General features: G+C 32.8%; 3 protein-coding genes across 6 annotated transcripts; 1 reads left to right on the top strand and 2 right to left on the bottom strand.

Moving 5' to 3' along the window:
- Positions 1-3563: 3563 nt before the first annotated feature.
- Positions 3564-9222, top strand: LOC112784339 (histidine kinase 5). 2 transcript variants are annotated; one of them, XM_025827498.3, is made up of 13 exons: positions 3564-3812; positions 4679-5491; positions 5612-5668; positions 5767-5994; positions 6073-6166; positions 6255-6461; positions 6621-6751; positions 6828-6877; positions 7000-7307; positions 7423-7526; positions 7616-8398; positions 8525-8692; positions 8796-9222. In XM_025827498.3, exons 2-13 carry the CDS (start codon positions 4769-4771, stop codon positions 8916-8918), a joined length of 2976 nt encoding a protein of 991 aa, XP_025683283.1. In that variant the 5' UTR covers positions 3564-3812; positions 4679-4768; the 3' UTR covers positions 8919-9222. The 2 variants fall into 2 exon arrangements, with proteins under 2 accessions (XP_025683283.1, XP_029152341.1); XM_029296508.2 differs by lacking the exon at positions 3564-3812 and having other exon boundaries at positions 3958-5491.
- LOC112784340 (glutamate receptor 2.7) lies at positions 9182-14568 on the bottom strand. Of its 2 annotated transcripts, none has more exons than XM_025827500.2 (5): positions 14139-14568; positions 10995-12343; positions 10569-10881; positions 10072-10478; positions 9182-9984 (listed from the first exon to the last, which is right to left on the bottom strand). In XM_025827500.2, exons 1-5 carry the CDS (start codon positions 14404-14406, stop codon positions 9352-9354), a joined length of 2970 nt encoding a protein of 989 aa, XP_025683285.1. In that variant the 5' UTR covers positions 14407-14568; the 3' UTR covers positions 9182-9351. The 2 variants fall into 2 exon arrangements, with proteins under 2 accessions (XP_025683285.1, XP_072085761.1); XM_072229660.1 differs by lacking the exon at positions 14139-14568 and adding an exon at positions 12612-12952.
- A 3345-nt stretch (positions 14569-17913) lies between these two features.
- LOC112786907 (glutamate receptor 2.1) lies at positions 17914-24627 on the bottom strand. Of its 2 annotated transcripts, none has more exons than XM_072230129.1 (5): positions 24231-24627; positions 20140-21485; positions 19633-19945; positions 18887-19293; positions 17914-18702 (listed from the first exon to the last, which is right to left on the bottom strand). In XM_072230129.1, exons 1-5 carry the CDS (start codon positions 24490-24492, stop codon positions 18112-18114), a joined length of 2919 nt encoding a protein of 972 aa, XP_072086230.1. In that variant the 5' UTR covers positions 24493-24627; the 3' UTR covers positions 17914-18111. The 2 variants fall into 2 exon arrangements, with proteins under 2 accessions (XP_072086230.1, XP_025686072.1); XM_025830287.2 differs by having other exon boundaries at positions 20128-21485; positions 24231-24624.
- Positions 24628-25033: the final 406 nt, after the last annotated feature.

Raw genomic sequence — 25033 nt, 5'->3', positions numbered from 1 at the left:
ATACTTTTAGAAATTATAATAGTTAAAAGTAAAAAACAAAAGAGATTTTTTTATATCTTTATATATATTATTTTAATAGTTAAAAGTAAAAAAAAAAAAAGATATTTAGCGGGCTTAGCCCGCCGGCCCGCCAGTCCACCGTTAGGCGGGGCGGGCTGAGATTCTGAGACCGTCTCACTAGGCGGGGCGGGGCGGGCTTCTGGCGGGGTGGGGCGGGGCGGGCTTCCCCGCTTGCCACCCCTAACCATAGCCACCAAATCCATTACCGCAATAGAAATCACCTATATATGTAAATTGTTTTTGTCATTGTTAAGCTGTTTTAGCTACAAATTAGATTAAATGCATCCAAAGATATGCACGATGAATGAATTTAAGGTTTTGTTTCCGGAATTTGAGGATTGTGCAACCTCAATTGGTCCCAAACTCCCATTTATATATATCCCTTCCTTCGTTTTGCCTTTAATAATTTGTGCCACTTGAAATAATAATGGACATACAATCCCTACTTAGCATAACTAACGTTATTATCCAAATAACAAATTGTTGCTATTTAATTATTTATCTTTTAAAAGTAAATCATATAGAAAAAGTCACCATCTACCTTTTCGCTTCCTAGTATAAAAAAAAAGCTAGGCATTTTGGGAATAAATCCACACTAGCTAGTATCTGGTTAGGGCTTAATATCGGTTAGTACGAACACGTAAATCCTGTATTTTTTTCGATTATTATTAGTAGTAGTAACAGCAGCAACAACAATAGTACTACACTATTAAAAATACAGATTTTAGCCACCAAAAAAATCGTGACAACGATATTTTTGCGACAACTAAAGGGGGTGACACTCTTTTATTTAGCTATAGTTTTTAGTCTGTTAACCAACCGCAGAGACTTTTAATTTGCCATGGTCAACACCTACTTAGCACAGTTATAACTGTGGCTAAGTGGAATATTCTATTACAAAAAGTAACCGTAATTAAAATCATGCTAAACATGAAATTAAATATTAAAAGAGAAATGTTAGATACATCAGAATTTATTATTTTTGACTATTACTTAGTCATTAATTAAATTCTTTTAGTTTAATTCTTCTAATCAAGTAATTCAATAACATTTTATTTCATATTTTTAAATATTGATGACTAAGTGTGTACTAGATATCTCTGGTACGAGTTGTAAGGTGGATCGGAGACTTGCGAGTCAAGGTGGTCGCCGGATTATCTGACTGGAGCAATGTGGAGTGGTACCTGCAAAGACACTCCGATGCTCAAGTCAGAATGGATCTAAGAGGTATGAGGTGAGTGGAATGAGTGACGTACCTGAGGGGGACTAGGACCCCTTTATATAGGTGATGACAATTATTTTATTTTATCTTGTTTGGCTAAGATAAAGAAGTATTTGAATTTGAATGTTGGTTAGAAATTGTAGAGGGCCGGTTTTAGGCCTTCTAGAATGGCGAAGTGGGCTGAATCTGGGTAACCGGGTTTAGGGACCGGATCAGGCGACGGATCCGGGGATTGGATCCGTAACAGTTGCCCCCGCAGCGGGAGAGCGAGTGAGGTCGATCTTTGTCACTGGAGGACATGGCTTCGCCGTTTGTGGCTATATTGGTCGTTTGTTGGAATGGGTTTCGAACTCGAGAGGTCGTTTTAACGAGTTCCCTAATGTCGGAGCGAGCAATTCTTCGGTCGTTGCCCTTGGACTCTGTGTTAGCTGTTGGTCTGGGCTTTACGCATTCTTGCGGCTGTTGTATTTCTCGAGGTGCGTTGACAGTTGCATTTTTTCAGAGAGAAAATTTATTATAAAAGAACGTTCGGACTGCTTTCCTTTTTTGCCCCTCCTTCCCTTGTTGATCCTAGGGGGTATTTTCGATTTTTTCTAAAATTAAATTAAAATTAAAATACTAAAATTAAAATATAGCTATATTATATATTATATTTATATATTACTAACTAATTTAATAACTAAAATGTGTCACATGACACTCTCTTATTAAAATTTAGAGAAAATATTTTTTCTAAAATTAGTAAACATACTTCTTATATTTTCTTATCTACCTCTCTTTTTTTTTATTTCTCTCCATCCTTCCCACTCTATATATAATTTATAATTCATATTTTATATTAGTAATCAAAATGTGTCACCAGATATTTTCATTATAATTAAAATAAAAAATTTTCTTAACTTCTAAAATTAACAAATTTCCTCTCTCATTCTTCTTCTTTATCTTTCTCTCTCTTTTCTCTCATTCTCTATTTTTCTCTACCTTTATATTTTATAAAAAATAAAATTAACAACATAATATAATTTAAATAAAAAATATTATTATATACATATTTTTTATTTAATTTTAAATTTTTACTATTTATCTTTTTAATATATATTTTCACTTCTTTTCTTTTAAATATTTATTACATATAATTTAATAAAATTACTAATACTGTGATTAAAAGTTAGAATCAAGATTCAATTATTTTAAAAAAAATGAGTTAATTTTATAACTATCAATATAAATTTTTTTATGTTAATATCTAATTATATATATATATATATAGAAAAATATTATTTTTAAATAGCAAGCATAAAAATTAATTATTTCTATTTGTACAACAAACTTAATACCTAATCAAATATAAAAATATACACGTTAAATTCTTTTAAATTTTAGATAACGGATGTTAAAATTAAGTAAAAAAATTAAACTCTTTCGTTTGAAAATAATAACTAAAAAATTTATTATTTAATTTTGTTTAAAACTCTGGTCTTTTTAGCCGACGGAGACTTTTATCCCTTACGACTATTTTATAAAAATAATTTAATACTATACATTTTTCGTATCATAATCTATAATACCTAGATCTACGTAATTTTAAAAGATTTATATTTCCGTAATAGTATTACGGGTAAAAATACTAGTAAGAACCTAAATTTAAGTACACCTATATCTTTCTTAGTAGTTTAACATCAATAATTTTAGGTAAAAATTCTAAAATTCCAACAAATTTTAATTAAGGTTCTTAAAACATACATGGATTAACTAGAAAAGAGCTGGAATCACCAGCGTAGTATGTAATTAAACACAACCGTCAGGAAGAAATTAAGCAGCATGTTGTAGTAAAGTATTATTACCTAAACTAAGGTAGTAGTTATTATTAGTTCACAAAACACGTATACTTCTAAATTCTAATCTACTCTTAATCAAACTTTAATACAATGTAATTTTTTTTTGTCACGGTATTTTTTAATCTGATAAATTAAAACTTAATTCATCGCGAATCTAAATTCTATTTAAAAATCTGTCACTGATTAATGAATTATTGCATATATAAGACAAAATTCGAACCACTGACACTTATCTAAGAGCTTATTACTTGACAAACTTATATTGGTTTAATACAAGGTGATTAAGTGAGAGAGAACTCGACCTGGCTTAACCGTAAGGATATACATAACCGCCGTGTTAATTTTTCTCATTTGACTTACGTACCATGCATCACAAACAAAACAAGTAATAATAATTAATAAATATATTATCTATTATATATCTGGCACCCTGTAAAGTAAAGAGCGGGGAACAGCAAAAGCAATGGTTTCCTGTGGATTTAAAAAAAAAAAAAAAGAAGAAAAATCCATTTTCTATGATTGGATGATTATGTTCTGTTTTCATGGACAGGGAGAGAGAGAGAGAGTGGAAGCAACATTACATTATATATATAAATATATAATCCATATATGATTCATTTGATACTTTGATTGTTTGATGAGGCATAACCTGAGGGTTTTGAAGAGGAAGAAAAAACTGTGAGAGTCTCAAGGTAATTGTTGCCTCACAGCAACTACTATAACAACAACAACAAGGGTTAAGAATATTATTTCTTAGTACCATTTTTTTGAGCTCTTAAAATGCACATGCTTATCTGGTTTATGTTTTTTAAATAAAGTTTGTTCCTTTTTTACCTTACAATGCAAATTTACAAAGTTATTTATTTAGCCTTTTCTTTTGAAGTGATTAATGATTGTATGATTGAATGATTTTGACTTCACAGTTGAAGAGATTCCTCAGAGTTCATATTTTCAAGTTTCAACTCTTCATCTTTATTAATGACAGGCCTTAATTAACTCATAGTGATTAGCTTAATTATCAGCTAATTATCTTTATTGTTTCTAAGTCCTGTGAAAATGTGTATTGGCTTTGGTCTTTGCCCAATGTATGGATTAGCTTGTTTTCTGCATTAGGATATCTTTGATACCAGAAAGTAGCTTTTGATCCTTATCATGTTCCTTCTCTTATGCTCGTTCTTCTCCTCAAACTTATCTGTTTGGTGGCTTCTTAAGTTCCCTAATCCTTGCTACTTTGAATTAAATGTTTTATATTGCTTTTTCGGTTTTTCCGGAAGGTTGGTCAACTTGTTGCGTATTAAAATACTTGCATCGATTTTTCATAAACAAAGTCTTAAAAATTGTCATTGTTTACCAACATTAGAGTTCATATATATTTTGTTTCCCCTTTCTTCATAGATTTTATTATGAAATACAATCACCCTTGGCCTGTTCTTCCATGTAATTGCTGATGTGTGCTGTAAAGTGTAAATTGGCTCCTTTCTGATTTTAATATGGCCATAATGATTAGACTCACATATTTAATTTTCCTTTCTTGGAATATTAATCTATTTCTACACAGAAAAAGCAAAAGAGTTGGTGAAGTTGCAACTGTATTGAATGATGAACAAATTGAATCTGTGTAGAAGAAAAGACTAATCATTGTGCTATCATGGTGTGTGAGAAGGAGAGGGAGTGCATTGAGGACATGGAAATTGAAATCCTGCCTTCAATGTGGCCTGAAGATATTGGAAGTGAAGTTGGAAAGCAGTTCAATATCGAAAAGCCTGGAAGGGAGCAGGATATGTTAGAGGATGTTACAATCATAGAGGAGCCAACTATAGCCGATTTCAAGCGCCTCATGGAGCTTACAAATTTCACTGAAAAAGGGTCTTCTCAGTTGGCATACCTCATGAAACATTGGGAGTACAAGCAGGCAAATGCGGTGCGCCTTCTGAGGGAAGAGCTCGACAACCTTAGCAAACAAAGGCAGGATGTTGAGCTAAGGAAGCTGGAGATATTGGAGGAGCACCGGTTCGAGGAAGAAAGATATGGAGGCGACAAAAGGCCGGTGTCTATATTGGAGGATGTTTATGACATATGGCAGGACATGCCGCGAAGGAAGAACAAGGTTGTGCTTCAGAACAAGAGAATTGAAATAGATGCTGCTGAGTATGATACTGTTAAGTATTGGAAACAAAGGGCCTTGCGTTTGGAGAAATTGCTTGAGGCAAGCATCCAGAGAGAGCAGATACTCCAAGACAAGTTGCTTGAAAGGATCAACAACATTGAGAGGCAATCCTCACCTGTAGAAGAACTCTCCCAGATTCTCAAAAGAGCAGATAATTTCTTGCATTTCATCCTCCAGAATGCACCTGTTGTTATTGGCCATCAGGTATTAAAATCTATGGTTTGAGGCACTGCTTCATGAGTTTTTCTGTGCTCTATGTATTCTTAATAGTTTGTTTTAGACTTATCAAGGGCTAATTCTTTTATGTATGTTTTTTTTCTTCAGGACAAGGAATTGCGATACCGGTTCATCTATAATCATTTTCCAAGTTTGCAAGAGGAGGTAATAGATTATGTGCTGGAGAAAAATAATTTCACACTTCATTCTAATTGTTGACAAGATGAAATATCTAAACTCCTCGGATTACTCATATTTTTCAGGACATAATAGGAAAAACAGATGTTGAAATATTCACAGGATCTGGGGTCAAAGAATCTCAAGAGTTCAAGAGAGAAGTCTTGGAGAAAGGATTACCTGCAAAAAGGGAAATCACTTTTGAGACAGAACTATTCGGATCAAAGACATTCTTGATATATGTAGAACCCGTGTTTAGCAAAGTAGGGGAGACAATTGGAATAAACTATATGGGAATGGATGTAACAGATCAGGTAAATGTTAACTTTGTTTTAATATTTCTTATGGTAATGGCAGCACACATGATATTTTACAATTCTCCGAAATTGCAGGTGCGGAAAAGAGAAAGGATGGCTAAGATTCGGGAAGAGATTGCAGTTCAGAAAGCAAAGGAAACAGAACTAAACAAAACCATTCACATTACAGGTATGAATCTGATTACTCAGCACTTTAGTTCAATAATTTTTACTTTTAGATGAAGAAATCTTATTGTTTTCTCACTCCCTTTTAATAGAGGAGACTATGAGAGCAAAACAAATGCTGGCCACAATGTCTCATGAGATAAGGTCTCCATTATCTGGGGTAGTTAGCATGGCTGAAGTTCTTTCTACCACAAAGCTTGATGGGGAGCAAAGACAGCTCTTGGATGTTATGCTATCTTCAGGAGATTTGGTTCTTCAACTTATAAATGACATTCTTGATCTTTCCAAGGTTGAATCAGGTAAGAAATCTATCCTTGTTTCTTGTCTTGTTAGTGCTAAGATTATATAACATGATTTATGTTATGTTGAGACTGTTTTGGAATTGCTTCATATACAATTAGATAAAAATCATGTGATTTTTTTTCTTCCCACCCTTGCAATCCTCTGCATCTACGTAGGAGTTATGAAGCTCGAGGCAACTAAATTCAGGCCACGAGAGGTAGTAAAGCACGTACTCCAGACGGCTGCAGCGTCGTTGCAGAAAATATTAACCTTAGAAGGACATGTGTCAGATGATGTACCAATTGAGGTGAGGACCTTAAAGAATTTCTTAATATATACTTCACCAGTGGTACCTGCTTCATCTGATTGATGAACAATTGCAGGTTATTGGTGATGTTTTAAGGATCCGGCAAATTCTTACAAATTTGATCAGGTATTAAACTTTATGTGATTAGACAATTAGTAAATTTGGAATGATTTTTGTAACTAAGCAGAGAAAATGTTAAAAGTCTAGTTAATAGTCTAAATAATCCAAATTTTTGTAATATTTTGCAGCAATGCGATCAAGTTTACACATGAAGGGAAAGTAGGTATAAACCTATATGTTGTTTCAAATATTTCAGCAACTCAAGCAAATGAAGATAGATACCTCTCAACACCTCAAAGTAGCAGTGACCGAAATCTTCTTGATGATCAGAGACATGATCACCCTCAAGGCCAAAACCATGCATTTCATGGTGAATGCGGATCATCAATTAAAAATGAATGCTCAGTAAATGAAGACACTGAGGAGCATCATCATTTAACAGAGACAACGGTGTGGATACGCTGTGATGTGTATGACACAGGCATTGGAATACCAGGTATGTATATTGTTCTGTTTGTTTAACAATTCTATTTCATACTAATCATTTTGATTTTCTTACATGAGTAATTGACCTTCAGATGAATAATTCTTTCAATGTTATAATGTGCCAGAAAATGCAATACCTACTTTATTTAAAAGGTACATGCAAGTTGGCACAGATCATGCTCGAAAGTATGGTGGCACAGGACTAGGATTAGCAATATGCAAACAACTGGTATAACACCATTTCCTCATTCTTCTTTTGATCTGAGTTATGTTTCATTAGTTTTACATATAATTACCAAATTTTCTAATTTTGAATAGGTTGAGTTGATGGGGGGTCATCTAACAGTGTCTAGCAAAGAACACCATGGTTCTACCTTCACATTCATACTTCCCTGCAAGGTTTCAATAATTGAAGAAAATTCTGATGACACAGATGAACTATCTGATATGGAGAATGACGAAGGTGCTTGTGATTATACAACAGAAAGTTTCTTCCAATTCCAACCGCGAACTTTAGGCTCTCTTTTCTCTTCCAATGGTTCTAGCAGAGCACACAAGTTATTAACACATAAGATTGGCTACACAAGCTCACATACTTCAGAGTGTTCATTCTCATTTCCATTCCCATTTCATGATATCATATCAAAAGGGACATGTTCTGTTCAGGATTCATCTTTAGTAGTTGATGCTCCAGAGATATCAGAATCATCAGCAAGTTCATCCGGTCAGAGCCGAGAAACAAACATCGAAAATATAGTTAGCAGTGATAAATATTGTCAAGATAAGGGTATTACAGATTCTTCTAAACATATGGTGGAAGGTTCTGAAATGGATATAGCAACAAAGCCAAGTGAACTTCAGAAAACATGTAAGGTTCAAGGGAATGCAAACGTGACAACTCAATGTGTTACTAGCATCTGTGCATCAGAATTAACCAGATCCACATCAAAGCCTAAGATCCTTCTGGTTGAAGATAGCAAGATTAATGTCATGGTGACACAATCCATGATGAAGCAGTTAGGCCATAGCATAGATGTTGTGAATAATGGAGCCGAAGCAGTGCGTGCCGTTCAGCGCTGCTCTTATGACTTGGTTTTGATGGTAACTTATGGAATTCTCTGAACCTGTAACTTGTGCCTTGATCTGCCAACTTTGTTCAGCTGCCATTATCATTTTTGCATAGCATTTTTCAGTTTGTAATAATCATTTGATACTTGCACTTGGCAGGATGTTTGCATGCCAATAATGAATGGCCTTCAGGCAACGAAATTGATCCGGTCTTTCGAGGAAACAGGAAACTGGGATGCTGCAAGAAAAGTTTTAATGGAGTTAAATCTACCAGATCTAGATCATGAATGTTCTGGACCATCTAAAAAGCGGATCCCAATTGTCGCGGTGAGCAATTAATCTTCTTGTCCCCTTCCATTGTTGATTTGGATTCAATAAAAATAATTTTAGAAAGAAATGATCATTGTCTTATTATCTCATATGAATGCAGATGACAGCAAATGCTTTGTCAGAGAGTGCTGAAGAATGTTTTGCAAATGGTATGGACTCATTTGTATCAAAACCTGTAACTTTTCAAAAACTGAAAGAGTGTCTTGAACAATACCTAAGTTGACATCCTTGTAAATTTCTGCTTATGTATAAAAGAATGACATCCTAGGAAAGTTTTGTAATGGATGGATGGTGTTCTCTTCCATCATTAGTGTCTACCTTAATTAGTTGTATAGGCCTAAAATATTATTTATCTTTCTTCTCACCAAAGTTATTAGTAATTCTAAACGTGGTGCATGAATCTCTAGATGTTAGTTTGTTAGATAGAACCAATCAGAGCATGAATGCAAGGACTGATGTATTTACTAAGACTCTTAAGAAAAAGTATATATAAAATTTGTAGTCATTGCCCATTTTGCACCATCAAATAGAAAATTCATATATACATTGTTACTAAGCCTTGACCTGAACTAAACTGTCATAGAATATATTCAATAGATGAGGTGTTTTTACAAAATTGTTACAACAGTAATTTGTTAAAAACTGCCACAGATGTTCTATGTGGCTTGGGAGTTAGTATTATTACTGTTTGTAGTGGCCACTTCTTGAGTATCATCGTGCACCACCCTCATTTCTCTGTCTTGAGTTTCATGACCTTGATGAGTTCCATAATCATGTCGATCCGGACTAAACATTACTTGGTCTCCATAGAATGAAAAATTTGATTCTGTGTAGCTATAAGGACTTGAAGGGCAATGTGTACTTGGTGATGCCTCAGCTGAACCTATTCCATGATGATGAGCAGGACTACTAGCTACACTTGCATCTTGCTTTGCACTTTTCTTGAAAGTGTGAGAGCTCAAGTCTTTCTCATTGAAGATACTTAGCAAGGTTCCAATTCTTGTCCATATTGAAGTACTGGGCTGATGGCTTGACAGAATATGTCTATACTGATACAGGAATGTTGCTAAGAAGAACATGAGTGCTAATGCACAAGAAACACCTATAACAAGAAACAGACCCCAGAAGCTTTCGAGTCCTAGACTCGCAGAAGAAATTTGAGCATTAGATTCTGGACAACTGCTTCCATTCAACCATGCATTCTCAATTGTTTTCATTTTGGCTCCTTGAGTCACATTCAAAATTGCCCTTGATATGTCTGCTACAAGAGGTGACCCTTTTGGAAACACCTAGAGAAAGATGAGGAAATTAATCTCTGAAGAAACCAATATATATAGTTAAACAAATTAAACATAGAGTGATATCACAGAACTTACAAATCCAAAGCCACCAGTTTTAAATCTTGGCTCAATCATGGTATACTTAGAGCAGTAAATTTGAAGAAGGTGTGTCACATATGGAACTTCATCAAACGCAGCATCAATGCCACCATTTGCAGTTCCTTTTATGAAGAGATCATTGCATTCTTCTGCAGATCTGTAAATCCTGAGCTGGCTTTCTTGGAATCCCAAATCCTTCAAGATTTCACGAACAAAAGAACCATCCAAATAACCAACATTCAACCGATTCTTTAGGAGTTGATGCACATCGGTAATAACCGGGCGTAATTGTTCAACCGTTAAGAGAGAGGTAAGACTTGCAGTGTAGCTTTGAACTAGAATTTGAACCACAAAAACCCATACTATCACCACGAATCTTCCACAGTTGCTTGCTACCCTCTCCCCTGCATAATCATTAAATATTCATAGAGATCATCTACAATTGTATAAAACTGTGTTCTATTTTATCTGTTACTATCAATGAGCATACTTACGATGGGAAAACACCATGGTTGAGAAGGAAAACCACAGGCTAGTGCCAATCTGATAAGAAGGAGGCCCTCTGAAATGGTTGTTAATTCGGTGTTCAAGAACCCAAACAACGAATCCTATGAATACAAATGAACAAAATGTTGTAACCCAAAGGTCCCATGTCAATGGCTTCAAGAAGGCCCATGCATTCTTCTTTCTGTTGTCTTTTATTGGAACAACCATAGTCACACCAGATTCTGTGTACGGCAATGTGAAATCAACATAACTGGACCTGTTTGCCGTAATTGTTGTATCTCCCACCACACCATCAAACTTCTGTTCCATTCAGAAATTGTGAATGCATCATAACATATTAGGCATTACTTTCAAATACGATAGCCTAAGAATGAGATTACCAATAAATAACAATAACAGAGCGAGAGCCTTACCCCATAATAAACTTGGTTGACCAAATCATCATAAGTTCCTGCCATCTCACCGTTGGAGTTTTCAAATGGAATCAAGTCAAATGAAAGGGCATAAGGCAAGGCTTCTACCACAGCATTGAAGACATCAATGCAGAACCCAGTGACCTTTGTAGAATTAGTAATAGGGTCATGGATTATTCTCACAAATTCAGAGTAGCCACTATCTTTTACTGGAACCCCTATCATTAACTTTTTACCATTTGTGGGAATCTGCCATCCCTTTGGAATAGAGTAAGAGTCCCCTGGCCATATAATTCTTCCTAGATTCTCTTTAGAACTTGAATATGCGGTTGTTGCAGTTTTGGCATCCATACTTCTAATTAGTCCCTTTTCTGGCATCCAAAATCCAATGTTTTTTTCACCATTACCAATCACATTAACTATCTCAAATGCTGATGCTTGTAACTCCCCACCACCAACTAATTTGAAGTCACCACCAACACCTTTGAATCTAACATTTGACAAAGCTTCTCTCAGCTTCTCACCATTTCGCGAAACGCCAAAGTTTTCAAGATCAGTCACATTGCTTGAGTTCTTGCTCACATTAGTGAAGCCAGAAAGGGTGCTGTCAACTTTCTCAACGGCCATGGCCAATGCGGTGGTAGCATCATAGGCCCATATTCCAAAAGCATTCAGATTGACATCAACAAGTGTTGGATTGTCTCTTAGGAACTGTCGTTTCCATCGAGCTCTAAAATCAAGAAACTGTTTAGTTCTTGGAATATAAGGCCTAACACCCAAGACACCTTCCATGGAGTCCATAACTGAAGAGTCCAACGAGTTGAAGAAATTAGCCATTCCATCAGTGACAATCCAAACATAACCTTGATCCATCATGCCAATGGTTTTGGCAATGGCAAAGAGACGAGAGCCAAGAAGGGGTGTCATGTGAACGACAAAGACTCTAGTTTGCATAGTCATGAGCTTGTAGAGCTCTCTTTCAATGGCATCATCTGTGGCTGAGAAATCAATGGCAGACAGATAAGGAACACGGATGTATGCTTTTTGAAGTGAATTAGTTAACCATGGAATGAGTCCTTCGCCATAACTGTTGTCTACATAAATTGGAACCACTTCTTTCCACCGAAAAGCTTGGATAATGGCGCTTATGGCTTCTACCTGAGTTGAATCTTTCTGAGCAATTTGGAAGAAATATGGGGTGTGGAGGGATGAGAGAGAAGGACTCGTTGCTGAGAACGTGACAATGGGCACGTGCGCTTTGTCTCCGAGGTTGATCACAAACATGGCTTCCGTTGTTGTAACTGGTCCTATCACAGCTTCCACTTGCTCATTCTTTATGAGATCTAAAGCTGCATGATTATAATATTCTCGTTAAATATTGATCAGTATCAAGTCACACGTGTCTAAAATTAAAGTTACTTTTCGAACCTTAGTTAAGCCCATTTAATTTCTAATTAATAATCATCTACTTCATTCTTGCACTACAAGCTAAGATATGCATTCAGTTGAAAGAGTAGAACGAAAATTTTGAAGCTAGTTCAATATATTGATTTTATTCACTTACACTGTTACACAATTAAAACGAAATAATGCATGACTCTCTTAATTATTAATTACCAATGATTTTTTTTTCTCCCTTACTAGTTGACGGCTGTCATATTGTTACCTTAACCACCAATGTTACTATTGAAACACAAGTATTATTATAAGGAGATATATTAATATGTATTATTCGGTTGAAATGAAAATGGCACAGAGATACATGAGCTAGCTATACTATTGTTGAACCCCACCAAACATAACCTCAGTAGGAAGAAACCAAAGACAGATCCAAGACTATATAGCCAAAACAATAATTTAAAGTCTAGGTTTCTTGCTGGTAGCCATAATCTCTATTCTCTAATCTCTCACCACCCTGGCCTGTAGTTTGGATTTTTAGTTCCATAAAATATAATTATGATTAATATATATAATTTTGTCTCCATATGATAAACAAGCTGCCGGTATTGAATTTTTCTATTTTGAAGAGAAATACATATTAAGGATATATGTTGTTTTTTGTTTATGGCATTGAATAATGACAGTGAAAGTAGTGGGACAATCACATGCATCCATGGTGTGAGTCAACTGGAAGAGGATAGGGAAGAAGATAAGAAAGAAATACTAGAGTCTAGAGGTAGAGGACATGTATCTTTCACAGTTGCATTTATGTCTCTTTGTACCCATTGCCAGTGAATGAGTACGTTGACACATGACATTCTTTCTTACTACTATGTATACCACCCTACCACTATTATCATCTTAATTAATTAATTTTTGTCAAGTAGTCTAAACTTGGCACTATTCTTCATTATTAATTGGCTACTGGATTGCGTAGTAAATAAGACAACCGTGACTTTCAAGAAAGTAGAAACTTCTCCGAAATTTCAGTATTATAAAATGGAAATTTCTGTATTATAAAATGGAAAAGTTTAAAAACACAGTAGTTTTATTAAAATTTGACCATCACTTAATTATTAAAAAAAAAAAAATAATTTTATATTATTAAATATAATTTTATCACATTATTAAAAATATTAATAATAATAATTAATTGATAGCTACAAATCACAAAATTTACTAACCCTAACATTTTTTTTATAAAATTTATAAATACAAATATACTATACATAAATCAAAATTACTCACCAATATTAACTATTATATATTTATGTATGTTAATGTCTAATTTTAATGTTACTCACGATTGTAATGTATATATCTAACACAATAATTATAAAAATAATATGGGATTTTGTTACCATACTATAAATTATTAACGATTCAATACAAATATATCAGTCTATCTTATATGAAACTAATTTAGATTTATTCTCTATGTTATGCTTAAACATTATTCAAGTCTATCTTTACTCTCATTCTTCTTCAATTTAATTTCTAAAGGAAAAGAAGAAGTTGTTTTTAGTCTTTACTACTGTCCTTGCCGTAATGCAAGGTGGTAAATTATTATTTCATTATTTTAAGAATTCAGTAGAGTGCAATTGGTTATTTATATATGAATATGAACAAACAAAATACACCCAACAATCATAGATCTAAATGTGAAACATTGCATATATAAAGAGGCGAAGAGATGGAGCGAACCTTGAGCAGCAGCAGTAACAACGTTCCTTTGGGAATCCCTAAGAATAAGTTGGAGCCTGGTTTTGTAATGAGGATTAGAGACATAGAAATCATGGATGCACATTCTGATGCTGTTTAAACCCATCTTCCCAACCATTCCAACCCCAACATCAAGCACCGCTCCCACTTTCACTTCTCTTTCTGCCATTGCCGCCACACCCAACAACACAACCAAGTTCATAGAGTAAACAAAACCCAACAATTTTCTAACGTTATTCTTCATCACCATCTATATATATAATCTCTAGCTTGCAAATAAATGTTATTTCTCACAATGAAGAACAACACCATATCTTTATATATATTTAGTCCCGTCAGTCTTTGAAAAGTACTCATCCCATAATGGTCCTCCACAACTTCGTACTACGTACGTCATAAATTATCTGAATACAAATTAATTATAGATGAATGCTATGATACTTAAAAGGTGGTGTCTATTTACTAAAAAAAAGTTAAAAAATAATATTTAATTTAAAAGATATAACAATAAATAATTTTTAAAAAATTAAAACTTACTACAAAAGATAAGTTAAGCAAAATTTAAATACCAACTAATAAACACCATAAAATTGGCCTTAATTATACACCAACTCACGATTCGTTTATTCGTTCGTTTAAACCAACTATATGCATAGATACTTTTTTTTATTCGTTGGACACATTCGTATATATTGTATATATTGTGTCTAACCATATTGTATCAAATCTTATTTTTAACATGTATTTTTGAAATAAATTTAAAAGTAGTATATATTATTAATTATTAAAACAAAAAATATTTTATATAATTTAAAAAATTAAAAATAATTAAAAAATTAATTTATATTTTAATATTAATAAAATATTAAAATATTATTATAATTTATTTAAAAAATATTTTATATTTTATATATATGCTGTATTTTCATGTCTTATAAAAATTTTAAATTTGTGTATCTACGTGTTTTATATCATATCATGTCCGTTTATCACAAATTTAAACAGATATTAAAAGTTTAAATTTTTATTTTTTAAATATGTAACAAATGACGAACCATTAAATTTAAGACAAATTTTTTGGTGTCTTTTAGTTTCGTATTAAATTTGTCAAACTTATCTTTTATAATAAATATTAAATATTAATTTTTGTCTTTTTTATTAATAAATTAAACAATTATATATAAGTATTATTGTAACAAGTACCTAAATTTAAATAGAACTCGTCAAATTTGTGATAAACTCGTCCTTAACTCTCTGGGTCGAAAAATATCATAATATATATAAATTATTTAGGAAAATAAAAAAATTAAAAATTTATATTATTTAATATTTATTAATTATTATAATAATTAATAATATTAAAATAAAACAAATTCTAACTATTTTTTACTAATTAATTTATTTTGGTTATCAAATAATTCCGATAAATTAATTACTCGAAAAACCATTACTTTTGTAGTTTTGTGTGTCCATCAAACCGTCACTTTCATTCCTTGACATCTATATTTACAGATATATAATTGTACAACTAACAAAAATATATATTATTGAAGGAAAAAAAAAGTGATATTTATTGAAGATATATAATAATATGATGAATTTGTCAGAACTGAATATAAAAGTGCCTTAGCTTTATTTTTATTTCGGTAGAATTACTAGACGCGGTACCTTATTCAATAAAAAAATGAAGTCTTCGTGGACTCTTTTCATAATTTATTATACTGAATAGATTGCACTTAATTATTTATTTTACGTTAATTTCATGTTTATACGATTATAACAGTATAACGAGTTCCTTGTCTAACAATTCCATGGTCATAGGAGTAGAAACAGAACAGGATTAAAAAAAACTGCACATACACTGTATAGTTCTTTCGTTCGTTCTTTTTTCTTTCTTTTCATTCACTTTGACCAAATCAAACTTCAATAAGTCATTATAAAAAGAAAAACAAATTAAAAAAGAGTATTGTGATAGGGACAAGAATTGGGAAGGTGAAGTCATTGCGGAGGAAAGTCAAAAGTGGGTCCTTTATGTACAGACATTAGTAGTTGCCACATACACCAAGCCCTAGCTACATACACATATTACCAATCACATTGAATGAAAGACAAAAATTGTATCTCTCTTACTCGGTGTGTTTCACTCTTAACAACCCTTTTTTGACTTGTGAATACTTTCACAACTAGGTTTAATTTGAATAAAGGTAACCAATGTGTTTTCTTTATGCAGGTTCTTGTTGCGGAAGACTACTTATTATAAAAGATTTTACTTCCAAAGGTCAATGAATTATTTCCATTTTCCAATAAGGTTCAATTGATCAAACCCAGTGTAAATGTGTAATAACTACTAACCACCGTGTGGATTGCATCTTAAAAGAATGAAATATTAGTGAACATATAATACATAATTGAATTTTAATATCAAAATTAATTGTGTAATTTGTATAGCTATATATATCTTATTAGCTATAGCCTATAGTGGGTAATTCTAATAGAAAAAATATACGGAGACAATAAATTTAATGTATAATGTGTACAATGACAGTAAAATTGAAATTATAATCCATTAATAATTAATTAATTTTTAATAATTTTTAATTTTAAATTTTAAAAAATAAAAATTTGGCTATGAAGAAGTTACGTATTCCTCTAGTTTATGCGTGCGAAGAACGTGTTGCAGTTTCGTTTTTTCTCTTCCACTCTTTTCGCCCTGAAAACCAAAGATTACTACTGTTCGCCGCCAAGAACGCAACCTAATGCTGCTCAGCTGTCCGAGAACATCTGACGAAGACATCCCCTTCACGCACGTTGCGTCCGTCGTCCAGCCCACCAACGCGGCGGTCGTGCAGCTCTCCGGCAGCCAGCGGGTTTCACCGTCTTAGCGTCTTCATCCGCGACATATAGCGGGTGGAGATGGTGCCACACGTGTACGGTAATTTGGAGTTTGGTGAGTTGCCTCTGATGGATGTGGTGCATCGGATTGAAGATATCAAAAAGACGAGTCCTTTGTTTTATGGTGTTGCGGAGATTTCCGGCCAACTTGGCGTTTTTGGGTTTCACTCCCCTTACGTCTTCAAAGTATATACATCAACGAACGAATTTAGATACTGGATGTTCAATTCACTATAGATATGTAGATAGTTATTTTAATTTTTAATTGGCTGGTTATTTTGTTTGATTCAGTTTAAATATATACAATTAACAAATATTGGATGGTCATTTCACTAGATAGTCGGATGATTATTTTAATAACTACGTGGATGGTTGTTTAATAGCCGATAAGAAAATTTTTGTATTGTGCCAAATTTAAAATCTATTGTACACATTATCAAAAGAATATATTTCTTGTGTACATTTATGAGGTTTAAGAGAATATTATAATAATTTAAAGGTAGTAACTAATAATATATATATATATATATATATATATATATATATATATATATATATATATATATATATATATATATATATATATATAAAAGTCTCATAATTTTTCATAATCTAGCCACAAGCATAATATAATTATGTTGAACTTTTCCTCCATTTTGTTATTGTACCTACAGATGAAAAGTAACATGGGATCTTAGAGAGGTAAATCATTAATTGTTCATCTAACTAATAACTTAGCTTGCACGAAACATATGTCCTGAAAGCCAGGTCAAAACTCAAAAGGAATATACATATTGAAAGACCACAAGACTTGAATATATAATAATAATTATATAATATAATTAGTCAACAATACATAGTAGCAGTAGTTAAAGAGACCGGGTCTTAGCTTGCCATTTCTAGATGGTTAGGTAAATCGGAATCGTCTCTGTACAAATACAAAAATCGAACCAGATGGCCCTAATTAAATATTGGAATTACTTATTAAAAACATAACACAAACTATATATATTAATCTTACGTCTAATTAATTAATAATAACAAATTAAATGAAGTAATTGCATCAGTTTTCTTGTTGAGATGGTTGACTACGCAAATTATTTTGCTCTACATTATTATTATGATCACTATTGCTGTCTTCACAAGGTGATCCTTGAAAGGAGAAGCTGGATTCTGTGTAGGTGGAAGCAGCATCTAAGCTATGATCATGAAGATGATGATGATGACGACCAATGGTGCTGCTATTTTGATCATAATTGTGTCTATCTTCTTCCTTAACTGAATCAGTACCACCGCTCCTGAATCTTTGAGACCTAGGGTCTCTCTGGTCGAAGATTCTCAGCAAGATGCGGATTCGAGTCTTCCATGTTGAATAATCATTATTGATGAACCACCATTGATGTCTATGATCATACAAGAATGTAACTGCAAAGATGAGGAGTGCTGAAATGGAAGCCAATGCAGCAATGAGAAATAGGCCCCAGAAGCTGTCTAGGCCAAGACTATTAGAAGAAGACACTGATGCATCTTCTTGCTGGCAACTACTTCGCTTCTCAAACCATGCACTCTCTATTTCTTTCATTCTTGGATCTTCAGTTACTTTCAGAATTGCCCTTGATACATCACCCACCAGAGGAGAACTTTTTGGGAATACCTATATATACATTTGTAACCCTCGTAATCAAATTAAATCTATATTTAAATAATTAAAACAAAGAAAAATCAGTCTATTCAATAAGTCTAATTTTTAAAAAATCTTAAAAATCAAAATATTGTCTATTAAATTTTTAAAGATTAATTCTGATAGATGTTTATTCAAAATAATGTACGTAACTTACAAAGCCAAAGCCATCGGTTTTAAATGTGGGGTCCACCATGGTATACTTAGAGCAATAGGTTCCAAGAAGAATCCTAATGTAAGGAATTTCATCAAATGCAGCAGCAATTCCACCGTTTTGACTGCCTCTGCTGAGAAGATCATCACATTGTGCTGTGGAATTATAAGTTATGAGCTGAAAATCCTTGAAACCAAGGTTGAGCAAGATCCCACGAACAAAAGAACCTGTATGGTACCCAACACGTGTTCTATACTTTATTAGATCATTTACATTGGTCACTGTTGGTCGAAGTTGCTCCACTGTTAGTAGTGATGATAAATTTGCTGTGTAACTCTGAGTCAAAATCAGCACCACAAATACCCATATTATCACAACAAACCGTGCAGTGTTGCTCACTACTTTTTCTCCTGATCACATTATTCATATAAAATTAAACTAGATTCTTAACTAATAAAGTAACTACTTAAAATAAAGATAATAATTTATATGCTGTCGATGCAAATTATAGCTGAATGCCGAGAAATTATTAGTGGATATCTAAAACAAAATTATTTTAGTATATGTGATATAAATTGATTAAAATTAAAAAAAGTTAATTCTTTAGTTTAGTCTTAGAACAATAATAAAGAGTTTCTCCTAAGATATATAGATACATGTTAAGTAATTGATTCAAATTAGTCGATCTATAACCTCATTTAATTAGCATGTTTAATATTAATGGAGAGTAGTGGAGGATGCATGCATACGATGAGCAAAGACCATGGTGGAAAAAGAAAACCACAAACTGGTGCCGATCTGGTGAGAAGGAGGGCCACGAAAATCTTTGTTGATGCGATGCTCAAGAACCCACACCACGAATCCAAAGAACACGAAGGAACAACCAGTGGTCATCCATAGATCCCAGGTTAGAGGCTTTAGGAACACCCATGCACCCTTCTTGCTCTTGTCTTTCACTGGCACCACCATTGATACTCCTGACTCTGTATACGGCAACGTGAAGTCAACGTACTTTGACCTGTTTGCTATAATCGTTGTGTCTGCCACCACAGCATCAAACACCTGTTTGTTTTTTAATATAATTCAGATAAAGTTGATAATTAAATTATTATTTAATAATTTTTAATTATCAATTTTATATAAGGACATTGTATATGAATTTTTACCTATAATTTATTAATAACTCTTGACAAAGAATAATTAGTCACTCATTCCAAATTAAAGAAGTACTTAATTAATATTACCCCATAATAGACCTGCATGATTAAATCATCATAGGTGCCGGCGCTCTCCCCATTGGGTTTTGCAAAAGGAATGAATTGGTATGGCAAAGCATAAGGCAAAGCTTGCACCACCGCTTCAAACACATCAATGCTAAAACCAGTTACCTTTGTTGTGTTAGTTTCACCATCATTTTCCACCTTCACAAATTGAGGCCTTGATGACACCGGAACTCCAATCCTCAATTTCTTCCCATTTGTTGGTATCTCCCACCCCTTTGGAACTGAATAACTATCCCCTGGCCATATCATTGCTCCTAGAACATTATCATGATTATTATTCAAATCAGTTGTACTACTTTTTATTAGGCTGCTAAGATTCCTTGTTAATCTCTTCTGTGGTGTCCAAAATCCTATCACCTTTTCTCCATTACCATTTACGTTAATTATCTGAAAAGTTGCAGCTTCTAATTCTCCATTGACAAGGCCGAATTGGCCGGCCAGGCCGCTGAATCTGGTGTCCGATAAAGCGTCCCGCAATTCTTCACCCCTCTCCGATACTCCTACATTGTCAATCTCACTGAAATTGCTGGAAGCATTATTTGTGGTGTTTTGAAATCCGGGTTTCGAATTATTATTATTAGCCCTCTCAACGGCGCTTGCGAGCGCGGTTGAGGCATCATAAGCCCATAATCCAAACACATTGATGCTTGCATCAACCATGGCTGGATTGTCCTGCAAGAAACGCCTCTTCCAACGTGCTTGGAAATCAACAACCCTTTTGGTTTTAGGAACATATGTTTTCACTCCTAACACACCTTGCATCGCTTGAATATCCGAGAAGTCAAGAGAGGCCAAAGTATTAGCCATACCATTGGTTACAATCCAAACATAGCCTTGTTTCATCATTCCAATCCGATCCGCAATGGCAAAGAGAGTGGACCCAGGATTCCCCACCATATGAACAACAAAAACCCTAGTTTCCATGGTCATAAGCATGTAAAGCTGTTCTTCAATGTGATCGGTGGTGGCGGAGGGAGGAATAACAGCGAGGTATGGGACCCTGATATTTGCTTGTTGAAGGGAATTGGTTAAGAAGGGAATAATGGCGCGGCCATAGTCGTTGTCGATGTAGATAGGAACTGCTTGTCTCCACCCGAAGGATTGGATGATGTCGCTTATGGCGTGTACTTGAGTAGAATCATTTTGTGCAATTCGAAAGAAGTAGGAACTGCCAAGCGATGTTAGAGAAGGGCTTGTTGCGGTGAAGGATATGATTGGAACGTGAGCTTTGTCTCCAAGATTCACAACAAAGCTTGCTTGCATTGATGTTACTGGTCCCATTATTGCTTCCACTTTCTCCTTTTTCATCAACTCTACAGCTGTATGTGCATAAGAAAAAAAAAAATGGATGCATACCACATAACACTCCAAACAATAACTTTACTCACATATCTTCATCGTATTTATATCAAAATATTACTAAGTATTATACTAATCAGTTTAATTGAATATATTTAAATCAATAAAATCAATTATATTAAGTATATACTAAAATTAGTTACTAATATAAAATATATATTAAAATATAAAAATAAGTTAAATAATGATAAGTTTTATTCAATTTTTTTAAAAATAATATATAATTTATCTTATGTGATGTGTTAACTTTTAATTAGTTGATATTTTAATTTTAATTATTAACTATATTAATAATTTGAATTGCTTAAATTTAACTAGACTTAATATTTGAACTATAATAGAATTAGTTGTAATTAATTTATTATAATTCATCATTATATATTTTTAAAAGCATTAATAAACAAATCTTTCTCTTTCTAATTTTTTTCCTCAAACAAAACAAAAAGTGTAATCATGATAGATATTCAATTAATTTCAGTAGTAAAGAAAATTGAATCCAAAATCAGGATTTAAATATATAAATCTCAGTAATAAAAAAGAGATGAAAGAAACTAACTAATTCTTCCATGATTTAACAATAAACTAAATTATCGGTGAAATTAAAAAGAATGAAAAATTAATAGAAAATCTTTTCATTTTAATATTAAAAAAGTAACAAACATGGAAACATTAAGAGGTTTAGAGTGTAAATGCATGTTGAAGTGAACAATGATCAAAAATAAGAAATTCAACCCACCCAGAATCATAACCGTTATGTTGAGAGAGAGACTTTGTTTTTTTTTTTTTTTTGTTTTTTTTTGTTTTTGAAGTTTGAATGAAGATTTGGAGGAAGTTGTTAAAATATTAACCAAGAAAAAATTAAGCCATGTTATAGATGATACATTATATGTTATTTTAAAGAAGATTTGGTAACATTTATCTTAAATAATACATGTATTCGTATATAAATATATAATTATTGATTTTGATGATTAATTTTAATATTTAAATAATATTTTTTGTAAAAATATCTTTACAATTAATTTTAATTTATTCTTCCACAATTTTATAATCATATATATCCTGATGTAGTTTACAAGTACGTACGTACTAGCTATTAGTTAATTAATTTTATAAAGTCAAATGCTAGTGTATATATAGTATATTAATTAGTAACTTGCACTGCTTCTAAGCTTGTCTTTTTCAAGCAAAAACACTTGCTTAGTGGAGGGTTTAATTGGGACAAAACTGGAGGTTTTACTAAGCCAGAGGATCTTGTAAAGTTTTTAAGAGAATATTTTTCCTCAAAAAGAATAAAAGGAAAAGTCTAGGAGCAGCAACTTTGTTAAATTTTGGCCAGCATGTAACCAGCAAAAAAAAGTGAATCATTGGATAAAATCTCACACCAATCTCACATCATTAAAACTATTATTAATGGCTATTTAATGGTTACAAATCACAAAAGTTACTGTCCTCCTAGTATTCCTCTTATTTAAATCGTAATATATGAAGTTTAAGTATTGTTATAATACAAGTCAACTAACCTATTACATATTAATGTTAAGTATATACTAAAATATGCTGTGATTATAAAATATATATTAAAAATAAATTTATATATATATATTCTTAAAGAAAGGCTGCTTGATTTGGAAATTTTGAAGTAAACACAGTGGGGACAGTGATATATAACGACTGGAGACTATATATACACAAGTGATAGATTTTCTTCCTTATCTGTGATTGGAGCTAGCTAATATCCCTTTAACTTCCTTCTGTCTTAGTCACGCCTCATATACATGCATATGCATTGCCGTGACTCAAATATATGATAGGTTCCATCACCAATTAAAATGACTTGGTCTAATATATAACTTATGATGAATACTACTACAATTAGTTAAGTAGTAATCCAAGAGCTGAAGAGGTCTTAGCTTCTCCGTACATTATTTCTCTCTCTTGTTTGTTTTCTTTTTCGTGCTATGAATATCTCTAGTTTATATATACACGCATTTGAATAGGCTTTTAAATTACTCATTTACTCGCTAATAGTGTCATCCCTCCTCGATAAATATATATAGAATCAATACGGGCAGAGACTAAGAATGAGATATTATTAAGAGAAAGTCTACGGGCCAGCAAGTTTTGTGTTTTTGTGTTAGCACTTAACTATCAAAAGAAAAATGAGTGATTTCCTATTATTAGATGTAATCTCACACCATTAAAAATACTATTAATAGCCAATTGATAGTTACAAAATACAAAAGTTGCTGACCTCTAGCACTCCTCTATTATTAATTAGTCCTGTTATAAAATGGCCTTTAGTAATATTTCAAAATATGAGGGAAAAAAATAAATTAATTAAAATTAAATGAAAAAAAGAACTCAAAATTATATATATTCTTCTACTCTAACAAACTTATTGTCAAAGAAGCCCATTACCCTTGTATTCCCTTTTTATTCCTTTAAGTACCTATAAAGTAATCGAAAAACCATGAAGTTTTGAATGTTTCTTAATACTCAAATTCCTAACGGTGTATGAGAGGAGTATATATAATAAGAGAGGTTCATCTCACATAGATGATAAAATACATCTTCACAATGCAATTAGCAAGCTAATCAGAGTATATAATATTTAAAAATAATTTGAAGTAATTGAAAATTTGTACGGACATACATGTAAGCTAATAAGCAAGATATATGCAGCTAATTGAAAAAATATGTACCTGCAGAAGCAGCGGTAACAACATCAGTTTGAGAGTCTCTGACATGGAGGAGCATCCTGGTGTTGTAATGAGGATGAGAATCATAGAAATCCGAAAGGGACATGTTGATGCAACTCAATCCAATCTTCCCCACTGTTTCACTAAGATCAAGCACTACTCCAACATTAATCACTGTCTTCTCTGCTGATGATGGACAAGGCCACAACAACATCAAACCCATAATAACAATCACAATAATAATATGCTTCATCCCTTTCATCATTTAAACTACATATGGTTTTGAAAAATGAGATCCAGAAAGAAGGGGAGCTGCTTCATATATATCAATGGTAGATATATTATATACATACTGCCATATATAGTGCTAAGTTTTACTTTCCAAAATCACGACCTAGATATAATGTGTTGACTTTTTTTTTTCTCTGAGCTGTATATTGTTTGACTTTGAATTATATAAGCTTGAATGAATTACATGACCATGCCACAACATGATTTTTCATTTTATTTTATTTTTATTCACCTTAATACTCTATCAAATCAAGAAAGATATATCATTATAAGAAAAACGACGAGTACTATCGGATTTTTCGTTGGGAAAACAAACAAAATCTGACGGTAATTAAGTTACCGTCGAAAGAAATTAGAGGGTATAAACCTCATCGGTAAATGTTTACCGTCAAATTTTTTTCGTTCGATGATAATTACCATCGGATTCTGCGACAGATTACCTGCTCGAAATACCATTTGGTTACCAATGGATTTTTTCGACAGTAATATTGACGCCACAATATGTTGTTTTTCGC

This window comes from Arachis hypogaea, chromosome 20 (genome assembly GCF_003086295.3).
Source record: "Arachis hypogaea cultivar Tifrunner chromosome 20, arahy.Tifrunner.gnm2.J5K5, whole genome shotgun sequence".
Lineage (NCBI taxonomy): Eukaryota > Viridiplantae > Streptophyta > Magnoliopsida > Fabales > Fabaceae > Arachis > Arachis hypogaea.
The sequence above is the reverse complement of the archived record's forward strand: the minus strand, read 5'-3'. Positions and strand labels throughout refer to the sequence as shown.

What these genes read in the sequence shown, in the direction of transcription:
- LOC112784339 (XM_025827498.3), top strand. Translation starts at nt 4,769, where the DNA reads ATGGTGTGTGAGAAGGAGAGGGAGTGCATTGAGGACATGGAAATTGAA. An exon ending in GAATGGATGTAACAGATCAG is followed by an intron (nt 5,995 to 6,072) that starts GTAAATGTTAAC and finishes CCGAAATTGCAG; the next exon opens with GTGCGGAAAAGAGAAAGGAT. An exon ending in CTTATGACTTGGTTTTGATG is followed by an intron (nt 8,399 to 8,524) that starts GTAACTTATGGA and finishes TGCACTTGGCAG; the next exon opens with GATGTTTGCATGCCAATAAT.
- LOC112784340 (XM_025827500.2), bottom strand. Translation starts at nt 14,406, where the DNA reads ATGGTGATGAAGAATAACGTTAGAAAATTGTTGGGTTTTGTTTACTCT. An exon ending in TGTTACTGCTGCTGCTCAAG is followed by an intron (nt 12,344 to 14,138) that starts GTTCGCTCCATC and finishes ATAATCATGCAG; the next exon opens with CTTTAGATCTCATAAAGAAT. An exon ending in AACCATGGTGTTTTCCCATC is followed by an intron (nt 10,479 to 10,568) that starts GTAAGTATGCTC and finishes ATGATTATGCAG; the next exon opens with GGGAGAGGGTAGCAAGCAAC.
- LOC112786907 (XM_025830287.2), bottom strand. Translation starts at nt 24,492, where the DNA reads ATGATGAAAGGGATGAAGCATATTATTATTGTGATTGTTATTATGGGT. An exon ending in TGTTACCGCTGCTTCTGCAG is followed by an intron (nt 21,486 to 24,230) that starts GTACATATTTTT and finishes ATGCACATACAG; the next exon opens with CTGTAGAGTTGATGAAAAAG. An exon ending in AAACCGATGGCTTTGGCTTT is followed by an intron (nt 18,703 to 18,886) that starts GTAAGTTACGTA and finishes ATGTATATATAG; the next exon opens with GTATTCCCAAAAAGTTCTCC.